This window comes from Oncorhynchus tshawytscha, linkage group LG07 (assembly GCF_018296145.1).
Source record: "Oncorhynchus tshawytscha isolate Ot180627B linkage group LG07, Otsh_v2.0, whole genome shotgun sequence".
Taxonomy (NCBI): Eukaryota; Metazoa; Chordata; class Actinopteri; order Salmoniformes; family Salmonidae; genus Oncorhynchus; species Oncorhynchus tshawytscha.
In genome coordinates, this window is record NC_056435.1 from 4932062 (window position 1) to 4946233 (window position 14172).

A 14172-nucleotide genomic window follows, 5' to 3' on the forward strand; every position below is an offset into this window, starting at 1 on the left:
ACGAAGAGCTGCTGTCAAAACGCACGAAAGTGCTGTTTGAATGAATGTTTACGCGCCTGCTTCTGCCTACCACCACTCAGTCGACCTCTACTCGAGACTACATATTGAGTATCTCGGTCTTGTCTCGGGTGTTGGATACATGTGAACTCGGTCTTGACTCAGAGTAAAAAAAAACATTGAATTATCAGCTTCCATTCAGTCAGCCAGATACACACAGTCCTATCTTGAAACATTCATATCTTAATAGCCTTGATATCTATTAGACATTTTTGCACAGTCACAAACCTATTGGACCCAGGCCAGTGTGTGACAGGTTGGTGATTCTGAAAGGACAGCAACCGCAATACCAGCCCACTCATGTAGGAGAGTGCATATTTTGTAAAATACGAAGGGCCAGTGGTGTGGTGTATATATAAGCGTCAACAAAACTAAGGAGATGATTGTGGACTTCAGGAAACAGCAGAGGGAACACCCCCCTATCCACATCGATGGAACAGTAGTGGAGAGGGTAGTAAGTTAAGTTCCTCGGCGTACACATCACAGACAAACTGAATTGGTCCACCCACACAGACAGCATCGTGAAGAAGGCGCAGCAGCGCCTCTTCAACCTCAGGAGGCTGAAGAAATTCGGCTTGTCACCAAAAGCACTCAAACTTCTACAGATGCACAATCGAGAGCATCCTGGCGGGCTGTATCACCGCCTGGTACGGCAACTGCTCCGCCCACAACCGTAAGGCTCTCCAGAGGGTAGGGAGGTCTGCACAACGCATCACCGGGGGCAAACTACCTGCCCTCCAGGACACCTACACCACCCGATGTCACAGGAAGGCCATAAAGATCATCAAGGACAGCAACCACCCGAGCCACTGCCTGTTCACCCCGCTATCATCCAGAAGGCGAGGTCAGTACAGGTGCATCAAAGCTGGGACCGAGAGACTGAAAAACAGCTTCTATCTCAAGGCCATCAGACTGTTAAACAGCCACCACTAACATTGAGTGGCTGCTGCCAACACACTGACTCAACTCCAGCCACTTTAATAATGGGAATTGATGTAAAATATATATCACTAGCCACTTTAAACAATGCTACCTAATATGTTTACATACCCTACATTATTCATCTCATACGTATATACTGTACTCTATATCATCTACTGCATCCTTATGTAATACATGTATCACTAGCCACTTTAACTATGCCACTTTGTTTACATACTCATCTCATATGTATATACTGCACTCAATACCATCTACTGTATCTTGCCTATGCCGCTCTGTACCATCACTCATTCATATATCTTTATGTACATATTCTTTATCCCTTTACACTTGTGTCTCAGGTAGTAGTTTTGGAATTGTTAGCTAGATTACTTGTTGGTTATTACTGCATTGTCGGAACTAGAACCACAAGCATTTCGCTACACTCGCACTAACATCTGCTAACCATGTGTATGTGACAAATAAAATTTGATTTGATTTATGCAGGTACTATATAAGCCTTATACCCACTTTTTTTTCAGTGGGCATTGCGTATACTTACTTCTTAATCCCCACTGAGCGTACCAAAGTGTAGTTAAAAAATATATTATATATATACAGTGGGGCAAAAAAGTATTTAGTCAGCCACCAATTGTGCAAGTTCTCCCACTTAAAAAGATGAGAGAGGCCTGTAATTTTCATCATAGGTACACTTCAACTATGACAGACAAAATTAGGGGGGAAAAATCCAGAAAATCACATTGTAGATTTTTAATGAATTTATTTGCAAATTATGGTGGAAAATAAGTATTTGGCCAATAACAAAAGTTTCTCAATACTTTGTTATATACCCTTTGTTGGCAATGACAGAGGTCAAACGTTTTCTGTAAGTCTTCACAAGGTTTTCACACACTGTTGCTAGTATTTTGGCCCATTCCTCCATGCAGAACTCCTCTAGAGCAGTAATGTTTTGGGGCTGTTGCTAGGCAACATGGACTTTCAACTCCCTCCAAAGATTTTCTATGGGGTGGAAATCTGGAGACTGGCTAGGCCACTCCAGGAATTTGAAACGCTTCTTACGAAGCCACTCCTTCGTTGCCCGGGCGGTGTGTTTGGGATCATTGTCATGCTGAAAGACCCAGCCACGTTTCATCTTCAATGCCCTTGCAGATGGAAGGAGGTTTTCACTCAAAATCTCACGATACATGGCCCCATTCATTCTTTCCTTTACACAGATCAGTCGTCCTGGTCCCTTTGCAGAAAAACTGCCCCAAAGCATGATGTTTCCACCCCCATGCTTCACAGTAGGTATGGTGTTCTTTGGATGCAACTCAGCATTCTTTGTCCTCCAAACACGACGAGTTGAGTTTTTACCAAAAAGTTATATTTTGGTTTCATCTGACCATATGACATTCTCCCAATCTTCTTCTGGATCATCCAAATGCTCTCTAGCAAACTTCAGATGGGCCTGGACATTGTTACTTTGGTCCCAGCTCTCTGCAGGTCATTCACTAGGTCCCCTGTGTGGTTCTGTGATTTTTGCTCACTGTTCTTGTGATCATTTTGACCCCACGGGGTGAGATCTTGCCAGGAGCCCCAGATCGAGGGAGATTATCAGTGGTCTCTGTATGTCTTCCATTTCCTAATAATTGCTCCCACAGTTGATTTCTTTAAACAAAGCTGCTTACCTACTGCAGATTCAGTCTTCCCAGCCTGGTGCAGGTCTACAATTTTGTTTCTGGTGTCCTTTGACAGCTCTTTGGTCTTGGCCATAGTGGAGTTTGAAGTGTGACTGTTTGAGGTTGTGGACAGGTGTCTTTTATACTGATAACAAGTTCAAACAGGTGCCATTAATACAGGGAACGAGTGGAGGACAGAGGAGCCTCTTAAAGAAGAAGTTACAGGTCTGTGAGAGCCAGAAATGTTGCTTGTTTGTAGGTGACCAAATACTTATTTTCCACCATAATTTGCAAATAAATTCATAAAAAATCCTACAATGTGATTTTCTGGATTTTTTTTCACCCCCTAATTTTGTCTGTCATAGTAGAAGTGTACCTATGATGAAAATTCCAGGCCTCATCTTTTTAAGTGGGAGAACTTGCACAATTGGTGGCTGACTAAATACTTTTTTGCCCCACTGTGTGTGTGTGTGTGTGTGTGTGTGTGATGTTATGGAATATCTGCATTGGCCCATTTTCACTCATGTATTCCAGTGGCACGTTGTGTTAGCAAATCCAAGTTTATAATTGTAAAAGACTAATTGATGATTAGAAAACCCTTTTGCAATTATGTTAGCACAGCTGAAAACTGTTGTCCTGATTAAAGAAGCAATACAATTGGCCTTCTTTAGACTAGTTGAGTACCTGGAGTATCAGCATGTGGGTTTGATAACAAGCTCAAAATGGCAAGAAACAAAGAACTTTCGTCCGAAACTCATCCGTCTATTCTTGTTCTGAGAAATGAAGGCTATTCCATGCAAGAAATTGCCAAGAAACTGACGCTGTGTACTGCTCCCTCAAAACACCAGTCTCAACTCCAACAATGAAGAGGTGACTCCAGGATGCTGGCCTTCTATGCAGAGTTGGAAAGAAAAAGCCACATCTCAGACTGGCCAATAAAAGGAAAATATTAAGATGGGCAAAAGAAGACACTGGACAAAGGAACGCTGTCTGGAGCCGCCTCTTCACTGTTGACGTTGAGACTGGCGTTTTGCGGGTAATATTTAATGAAGCTGCCAGTTGAGGACTTGTGAGGTGTCTGTTTCTCAAACTAGACACTAATGTACTTGTCCTCTTGCTTAGTTGTGCACAGGGGCCTCCCACTCCTCTTTCTATTCTGGTTTGAGCCAGTTAGCGCTGTTTTGTGAGGGGAGTAGTACACAGAGTTGTAAGAGATCTTCAGTTTCATTCTCGGTAACAAGGAGGGTAGGAAAGATGTTTCAACTTATGATATCTACCAGTAAATGCTAACTAAGGCAACGTTGGGTATGCAAACCAAGTTTGGTCCGAAGTGTTGGTTAGTAGGCTATTTGTAATGTGCAATTGTCATCATGTGCTGTTTGCGTCTGGGGTGCAGGGATGGGTGGACATAGTCCCACAAGCTGGGGAGCCAGGACCTGCCAGGCCAAGCGGTGTGTAATCATGTTTGCCAAGGGAAGCCAGAAAAAACATGTCTGTTTCTGGTCTGCCTATGTTGATGTCCTGCAGTAGCTAGATTGCTAAATCGGCCCTTTGGCAAACCATGGATGGAGACGGGGATTTGGACTTGTGGTTTTGAATGAACTGTCTGCACAGGCCAATGATTATGACGGCAATTCTGATCTAACCATGACTGAATATGTTGTTCCACAGGCCTGAGATGATTGAAGTTCAATATGTAGACTAGATGTAGCCTAGTAGGCTCATGTTAACTAGCTAGAAAACTTAGCTGGTTCATTGTTGCCCATGCAAGGAGGTCAGGCTAGCAAGCATTTTAGCTAGGTAGTATATGACAGCAAAAGCTAAAAGTGTATTGTATGACAGAGCCATAGACCGTTTTGCCAACTTGAAAGAGAGGAGGATGGCATTGGTGTTCAACTAGTGTGAGTGCAAAAAATATGCACACAAAAATCAGAACCAGGGACAGCCACATGATATTTCGTAACATTGATTGGACTAAATTGCTTTTGGTATCTTTACATTTGTTTTCAGTATATTAAACTAAGCATATATAGCCTCGTTGATTTGATGATGTTTAAATGTTTAAGTTGAAATGGTGCTGGAATAGCGGAGGCAGTGCCCCTGTGGTCTTTGTGCTGACCTGCGGGAACTCTGTGGTTCTAAATCAGTAGCTGTTTAGTAAACTGTCAAAACATTAACTTGCTTGACCATGCTGCAGGTGATAACTGTTTGTAGCTGTTTGGGGGCAGGGGAGTTGTAGCTCCCCCCAGTTTTGTGATGAAAAAAACGTATGTGTGTAGCTGAATTTATGCCACCACTGTGTGACTTGTCTTTTTGTTGTCACAACCTTACTGTATATATTGGTGGCGCATGAATTAATGGGTTATAGCGCAAACAACGCAATTATCACAACATAGGTTGTAATTTGGCCTTTTTTACTGGCTTGGCTTGCTCAGTGATTTTTTTTCCCCACCCACCGCTACTGGCCAGGCCCACCCAGATATGATCTGGTTTAAGCATTGTTGTGGACTTAGAACATAATATCTTCATATTTTTTCTATACAAAAAAAAATTGATGTTGAAAAAAAAAAAAATCTGAAAAACCTATAGGAAAACAGGATTTTTCCCACAGGGCGCCTTTCCTTCCCACTGTTTGGGAACGTTTTGGCAAAATTAGAGTATACCTGATTCGTCAGTCACCACTACATAGGGCCGATGGAAAGACAGTCACACACAGCATGATGTTAAAGGATAAGTAAGTCCATTCACTCAGACATAATAAACCAGTGGGTCCCAATCATAAAACCATACAAAAACACTACCATTAAGCATTTCCCAATCAAAATTATTTCCCATTGCAAAAACATTTGAAGTTTAGCACACAAAGTAACTGGTAAACTAAAATTAAAATGCAACAATGTTTCATACACAAGTTATTTTCAAAGAGATGGCTAACAACAGCAAGCGCGCTGCAATAAAAAATACAATTCCACTCACCAGATGACGATTATTTGAAACAACTTCTTGTTGAAGTTATTATTGAAAAGGGGGAAGCTAACAAATTAGCAACAACACCCTCTTCAATAACACCTGCTGCTGCAAACTAGCCTACAACAAAAGCTAGCTAGGCCATGGGAAACTACAGCTCGCTATTGCACAGTGACCTCTTGGCCTTCGAGAAGGCTTTTGTAAAAAAAACGGTCCCACACAATAAATCAACATGTGATTGGTTGATTCCACTGTCATTCCAAAATGTTGCCAAAATACAGTTTAATGGCAGATGCCTTCTATCGCGCTTCTGATGGCCTAGCCAATGGCTGACTTAGTTAGCTAGATTGATCTCCCCAGAGACCAGCAAAATAAAAATCCTGATTGGATGTTTTTTTTTTCTCGCTTCAGTGTTAACCCTTTCCTTTCCAACAAAAATTGAAGAGATTAAATCAGAACATCATTGAAAAGAATAATATAATTATAATAATGATTTTATAAATCCTTAGCCCTTCTTTCATGTTATAGAAGGCACATTTTTCCCCACTGTAATAATTTGTAGAGTGGCTCTATTTTCTCTCAGCATGCATTTTTCCACTATTCTGAATGTCTAAAGAATCCATATGTTGTTCTGAAATATGAACACAGAAACACTCTTATTATGGTGGTGATTTGACAAAATGACTATCTTCTGGTCTCGGTCTGGACTTAGTGTCAGATCTGATCCAAACCAGATTCCATAAACCCAGACAGAACTGATGTAGTCCTGCCAATAAACTATGATGTAGTTTATTAGTTATCCATATGGATTTGAGATAGTTTCAACCCATTGATCAAATGTGACCTAAGGAGTGGGGGATATTCTGGCACGTAAAACAGACCAGTCATTCAGTCATTCAGTCATTCAGTCACAAAGTAGTTGCTTTCTCTTCCATCCTATGGGCAGATGTGGTTCATCTAACTAATGGCTTTTTGTGAATGATACTGTTAATGAAAGGTATTGGGTTTTATTAAGTAAAACTCACTTTTTTCCCCATGATACCCTCAGGCCCGACATCGCCATTTGGACCAGGTAACCCCTGTGAGAAGACAGAATAAAGTAGTCTAGAAATGGACAAGTATACAAACACAATTGAGTTTTAAATTTAGAGGACAGCTTGAAGGACATGTTTTACTTAGATAGTAAACTGGGGTCTGTCAGTGACTAACCATTGAAACTACCTTGCTTGTGACATTCTTAACAAAGATGGGTGACACAAAGGATTCTAGAACAGAGGCTTACCTGTAGCCCTCTGTTTCCCCTGGTGCCAATGGGCCCCTCAGGCCCCTGGAGAAGGAGGGGGTCAGTCAGTTCATGTCAAAACATGACAAACAAACAGGAGGCACAGTCAACACACTGTCTGCATTCATCAGTGCTACATCATAGCCCAGACAAACAAAAACTAGCCAGCAACACAAAAGGTTGGCTAAAGTATAAACAGACTGGTATGTACTGACACTAAAGCTAAACACATAAAATATCATTAAACAAAAAAAGCTAAAGAAGACACTTTGACCCAATGGTCCCTTAGGTCAGGGGTGTCAAACTCATTTAGTTCATTGTTTAAATATGTTTTTTTAATTACTCAAACCGCCCAAGGGCGGGATTGGACCCCGTCGCAGGCCGGATCCAGCCCGCATGCCATATGTTTGACACCCCTGCCTTAGGTCCTTGGTAGGGATGTGATTGGGACGGGGGCAGGGGAGTTGTAACTTAATTTGACTAAATAAAAAAAACATTTGATGACAAAAACAAAAGAAAAAGACACTGTACCCTGTCTCCTTTGATTCCAGGCGTGCCACATTCTCCTCTCTCCCCCTACAAGGAAAATGAGGTAGGTACATTGTGTCACATTTACGAAATACTAGGACACCCAGAGGGATATTGATCTGGAGATTCATACTCTACCTGCTCTCCTTTGTAGCCCGGCTTGCCCTGAGTAGAAACAATCTTGATTAGCGAGGAGACAGTGATCAAAACATTGTCACAGACCTCAGAACAGAATCCTTGTCTTTATAGTTAGCAATGCTGAGTTGTTGAAGTCTGTGTCAATAGCTGTGTACATTCATCTAATAATATAACAGCAGGTGTTTTGGTTATGCCCTCTGTACTGACCTCTTCCCCATCTCGACCAGGAAGTCCACTGTGCCCGCTCTCACCCTGTAAGAAAGAGAGAATTAAGGTTTTGAAAACACAATGACAGACTAATTGGAAGAAGACACACACAGGCAAAGCAATTCACCAGTACCTTCGATCCTTTAACACCTGGGTTCCCATCATCCCCAGAATTCCCCTTCTTGCCCTGTGGAGGGAAGGGAAATCACATCAGCATGGTATGGAGAGAAACATCTCATTTGTGGTGTGTGTGTGTGTACTCCTCAACAGCATCTGATCAGTGTGTGGCAGCTGCTTCTGGTTTGGGAAACTGCTCTTTTGGGCTGTTGAAGGATAATGGCGGTGATTACTGTGTACAGGCCCTTTTACTAAAGTACATCAAAGTACATCCAGTGGGGCTTCCTGGTTTTGACCCTCTAGATTATGATCGTCTACAATGTCTGGTCACCAAGGGAACAGTCTACAGTAGTAATTATCAGTTAGGTAAAATGACTACAATTACCTATTTACTGGTGAGGATATCGTGACTGCCTTTGTCGTAAAAAAAACGAATGCATCCTTATTAGATATCCTGGAAACATACATTTTTATGTAACATACAACAGCAGAATTCTGATTCCCAAGCCAATATCTGTACCAGTTTGCTGATCATAAAGTGAAGTAGGAATGTTAAGCATTTGCTACACTACCACTGCTTCAGGGAAGCAGATATGAATTTCCTCTAACCACGCAAATCAATAAAGCCTTCCAAAGCCCCTCAATTATCTCAAGTGTAAGCATCAAGGCAGGCTTTGTGTGTTGGTACCGTACAGTCCATCAAATTGGAAGTAATCGTCCACTACAGGATGTTCAATTCGAAAGGGGTCTGTGATCTCAATGTATTGATGTCGAGGGGAGCTTGAGGATGACGCTGGTCATGTTCAGACACTTACCTGGAGGCCAATGGGTCCCCTCTCTCCCTTGTCACACGCACACTTCAGGGCCAGAGGACACTTAAACCACAAGAACACAGCATAGGGGGTCAGACAGGAGTTCAGACTCCTAAAGAGGAGAGTTCATTGACTAATGTGTGAAAAGGATGCAGTATATCAAGATTAGTAGGTCTAGAAAACAGGGACTTACCCCCTCATCAGCCAACTCCGTCTGTGAAATGAGAAAAACAAATCATTGGTCAAAAAGTAGTCTACTTCATATTTATTCTACACATATCTCATGGCGAGACAGTGACTGTTGAACAAAGTCAGGACATTCCTCTCCCCACTTGGCGCAGACATAAGTCTAGTTTTGATTTACGTTTGGTTGAGATTGTCACGGATTCCCACTGCTGCTCATTCTGTGCAGGTCTACGTCACCGGCCTCTAGGCATCACTGAACTGTCTCATTACGCACACCTGATTCCAATTCCCCCCTGATTAGTAATTGTATATATGTCCCCTCTATTCACCACTGTCTTGTGGGTTATTGTTCCCATGTCCATTGGGCTTGGTGGTGGTGGTGGTGGTGGTGGTGGTGGTGGTGGTGGTGGTGGTGGTGGTGGTGGTGGTGGTGGTGGTGGTGGTGGTGGTGGTGGTGGTGGTGGTGGTGGTGGTGGTGGTGGTGGTGGTGGTGGTAATAATTATTATTTGTGCACTTGTTATTATGGGTCGCATCCTGTGATTTAACCTCACTCTTCTGTTTGGGTTACATCCCTGTATTTTATATACGTGTTTGTTTTGGGCTTCGTCCCCATACATTTTCATGGCATGTCTTTTTGGGTGGAGTATTAAACCCCCCTATTACAAATTCCTCCGCCTGTCTCCAATCATTTATACTATGTGACTGATGTCAACTAGTGTGAATTCAATGTTAAATCAACAAAGAAATGTCACTGGGTATAAAAAAATACATGATCAGTTTTCCATGCTAATTCAACGTCATGTTGAATTGTATTGTTAAAATGATGTGGAAACAAATTTGATTCAATCAGTTTTTGCCCAGTAGTTCCTTTCCATAGTTTAGGCCACAAACAGACTGCTAATGTTGGCTTATGTTGCTTGCGATTTCAATCAAATTCCTACTGCTAGACATCTCATATTGTTGTACAGAAGATTAAACACAAGTAGCCTAGCTTTAACGTTTAACAACGTTTATTAGAATTTAAAGTTACATTGTATCACCAACGTGTAGGCTACACCGATGTGGATTGTGTGTAGACTGGTAATTTTAATGTTGATTGCTGAAATACCTGTTTAGGTGCATTTTGGATTATCCAAGTGATATGGGGTTGGTTCATGTAACCTGTTTAAAGTTGCTCATTTCAGGAAAGTTTAGGCTTGAGTGGTAAGTTTTCCCAGGGTTCTCTAAACTCAGTTGTGTGACTAGTTCTTAGTCCATCTCAACCTCTGCCTCCATCTCACCGTACAAGTCTACTACAACCTCCAGCCCCTGATCCTGTCAGCTGGAGACCTAATCCTAAAAAAAACTGGTACAAAAATTATTCTGTTGCCCAAAACTTGTTATTGCTTTTCTGTCTGGACATGAAAGCCAGCCACATTCTTTATGGTGGGAGAATGGTTGAAATTCCACAGAAACAAACACAAACCACATGCAATGGTCAATATAACGTCTCGGCGCAGCCAAAGTATATTTCTGCTTGCAGAGAAGCACCTGAAGCCACCACAGAAGGTCTGCTTATTCTTACTGTGAGCGGGTTGGAGATGAACCAGCCGGAGACAGAAGCATACAACAGATAAAAGACAAGCTAATGGGACAGACAGTCTTATGACATACAGATGCTGCCTGAAACAGGATGAAAGCCTCTGTGTGGACTGGGTGCTATTGGGTACCCGACTGAAACTCAAACCAGTCCATAAGGATCTAGCAGTAGAGCGTTAACTAATGCAAGTGCTGGTGGTTAATGTGGATTTGATGACCAGATTTTCTTGATCATGTTCTGTCTAACGCCTGCGTCGACAATTGGTTTAGAAGTCGAGTGGTGTGCCTGAGACTCATAGAGCTACTTAGCCATGCATGATCTTGCTGAGCTTCCTTCCTACTGCACACAGCAGTTTTCCACAAAGAGTTTTAACGTAGAACATATTTTATAGTTAAACAGGTCCTGAACTCATTGTGTCTCTAGACCTACTGTACTGTTTCATGCCCAAATTAGTCTTCTTGGAGAGACATCAATGGGTTAATTTCCCTTAATACTTACACCTGAGGTTTAAGTTAATGTGGTTAAAATAGTTTGAAACACCAGAATGGTTTCCAACAAAATGCCTCAGGAACACCAGCCAGGGGCCACAGTCAAAAATAGTGACGTCTGCATTTCCCCATGTCAAGTTTAGACTAAACAAGGTGCTAGTGCGAAAACAGTATGATCATAAAGGTACTGTGTCTGTGATGACAGAGGGGGCCAAATCACCAGGAACTATGACAACAACTTAGCAGGTGCAGTGAGTTGAAACCACACAGGATGCCCCCAAAAAGTATATCAATTATTCTCAGTCCTAAACTGAATGCTTAAACACTAAATATACATGAGTACTTTCCAACCGGCAAAGAAAAAGCATGCGAGTCTTAACATGAGTAAGCCTACATAATATTGTGTAATCCAAATATATTTGCATCCATTTCTTCTCAACACATTGCCAAGGCCCAGCTTGTTGAAAACATGGTAATATCCAAAGAGCGATGAGCAAACTATGGCCCGGTTTTGACAAAGCCTGATTCATCCTTCTGATGGTGGATGCTAATTCCCAAGAGGGAGGAGTCCACACAGATTTAAAATGCTCTACCTTCAGCAGTTATACAGCCATGAGACACATGCAGCAAACTACAGAGAGACTTCTTCTTTAGACACCTAAAAATGTGGACTGAATTTACATCTCAACAAGCCACAACCTGAACCAGATGATGAAACGTGATGACGTTGCACTTACAATCTCTTTGATGACCTTGTCCACGATGCCCCTGTCCTGAAGGTTATGTAGGTAGCGACTGGCTGGGGAGCTGGCCAGCTGGCGAAGCTGTGCCACGTTGGAGGCGTCATTGGCCGCGGGCGTGATGCCCACCATGAAGAACTTCACGCCCTGGTTTTTGGCGTCTGCCACGGCGGAGAAGATGTCTGGGTTCCTGGGGTGGGGGATGCCGTCCGTCAGCAGTATGGCCACCCTGATGCTCCCTGGCTCTGACTCCTCCATGTAGATCTTGGTCAGGTTGGTGATGGCATAGGTGGTGTAGGTGCCGTGGCCGATGTATCTGATGGGCGCGATGCGAGTCTTGAAGTTAGCCACCCCCCTCCACTGCTTGAAGGTCTGCTCAATGATCACATGGCTGCTGAACTGCAGGAGGGCGGCTCGCGAGCTGAGAGCCCGGGCCGTCTGGAGCTTGACCACCTGCAGGCGTTCAACCACATCTGTGGCGAACATCTTCTCCTGGGCGTGGTTGTCCTTGGCGCTCTCTGAGCTGTCCACCAGGAAGGCCAGATCCAGGCCACAGCCCTCGTTCAAAAGTGCTGAGAACATGAAAAAAGTAACCAATTGTTAATTTATCATGTACTGTGCACATTACACAAGAGGTACTGCTAATTTGTCAGTCTTTGGTTGGCAGAGGGCAGAGCTGGGGTCAATCCCATTTCAAAGCAGGAGATCTGATATGGGTAAAACTGGGTATTTTCTTATGTTAACCGCTAACACCAAAGAAGGTTCATTCATCTGTTCAATCATCATGTACGTACCGGGTACACCATTAGCTAGCTACATTACATGGTTCACAGAGATGAGGTCACTACCATTTCAAAGCAGGAGATCAGACCTGGGTCAAACTAGGTACTTTCTCACATCCAGCTCAAGACCAACATTGGCCAGCAACTGATCACAAGTCAGAAGGTTAAGTTCTGAGATACTGAACCTTAATGACAGAGAGAAGATTGAACCCAGAAAAGGTCTGATATGATTTATTGATCAAGGTGGAAGTGAAGCTTGGAGGGGCACCATGACTTGAACTGTGAACTGATGTTCCTGATTCCTGTCTGATATCTAAAAGGCTCTAGGAGACACGACTCACACGAGGCATCCTAACCTACAATATTTTTAAAGGAGCTAGGGCACAGATCCAATATAAACCGGGAATAAATCACATTTATGTTCAAAGAAACATGTCCGAGAGAATGTGCCCGGGGATACATAGCTCTTGTTCTGTTCCTTGAACAGAACAGTTGCCACTGAGATGGATGGGTTTCTAAAACTGGCTGTGAGATATAATCATTTTTTAAGTAGGTCCCATCTTCTGCCAAAGACTCTTTAAAATGAGATGATTGCAAGTTTTTCTTGTAGCCACACATTTTTTCAGTGATGGAAGCTTAACCTATGTATTTTCTGAAGTGAAGGTATCCTACCATTTCTAGCAACACTATGTCTCAGAAAAGCTTTTCTGTGTCTCTCCTTTCAAACTAATAAACAATAAACATTTTTTTTACTCTTACATTGGCCATTCTTGGGTATGACGTTGGTTGTCAGTAGTTTGTTCTTGCCTCTCCTGTCCACAGTTCTCTCATCATAGTCATCCTGAGCCCAGAGACTGTGGAGTCTACAGAGCAGCAAGAACCAGTACAGAGAGGGGGACATCACCACCTGTTCTCCTCCAGAGAGAGAGAGAGGGAGAGAGAGATTCATATTGTGTTCAGGTAGAAACTCACATGAACATCTGCACACCAACACAGAGGTGCAAAAGTCCACCATTGACTGAAACCAATAACCTGTATCATTTTAACTTGATCCTGCACATACTCACGATACAGTGCTGCAGGCTCAGGTATCCAATATACTCAGCTCAGTACAGTGTTCAGGACAGGGTAAGGTGGACGTGAGCGAAAGAGAGAATCATAGGGGAAAATGAAGACTGTTTCAGGTGTTGTTCAGGTTAAGTTCCACTTAGACTCCGGATATTGTCCTGCTCCTGTGGTGGGGATGGTGTCCAGTCTGCAGGATGGGAGCTGGTCAGGCCAGGTAGGATGTCTGCAGTACGGCAGCAATGAGGGGAGGGTCTGTGAAAGGGCTGCGCTCTGGCTCACACTGGGTTCCCTGAGGTCTCTTTAGTTGCAGCCATCCTCACTCAGACACAGTGAATAACAGTAGAGGCAGAACCAGCCCCTTTTCACTCACAACCACTCCATGTTTGGAGAGGGGTGGGGCAGGGAGCTCTCGAGGGGCAGGGCTAGGCTGTGGGAGAGAGTGGGGGTGAAATGTTATTTTTTATAATAGTTTTCATTTTTATAAATAGGGGATGGGATGGCACATCTGGGCTGTAATAACAAAAATCATATGTATATGCATATATATATAATATGGGCCTTTGTCCATTCTTGTTTGTTGCCTTGTAACTTTTACTATTATCCACTGGTGAACCAGGGTA

At 43.0% G+C, this 14172-nt stretch overlaps 1 protein-coding gene across 1 annotated transcript in view; it reads right to left on the minus strand.

Moving 5' to 3' along the window:
- LOC112237727 (collagen alpha-1(XXVIII) chain) overlaps positions 1-13909 on the minus strand; it is a 30142-nt gene extending 16233 nt beyond the window's left edge. The window contains 11 exon segments of the mRNA XM_024406326.2: positions 6650-6703; positions 6907-6951; positions 7438-7482; positions 7573-7599; positions 7780-7824; positions 7913-7966; positions 8712-8771; positions 8902-8922; positions 11700-12274; positions 13244-13391; positions 13552-13909. Of these exon segments, the coding sequence (XP_024262094.2) occupies positions 6650-6703; positions 6907-6951; positions 7438-7482; positions 7573-7599; positions 7780-7824; positions 7913-7966; positions 8712-8771; positions 8902-8922; positions 11700-12274; positions 13244-13385 (1068 nt within the window). The 5' untranslated portion in view covers positions 13386-13391; positions 13552-13909.
- Positions 13910-14172: the final 263 nt, after the last annotated feature.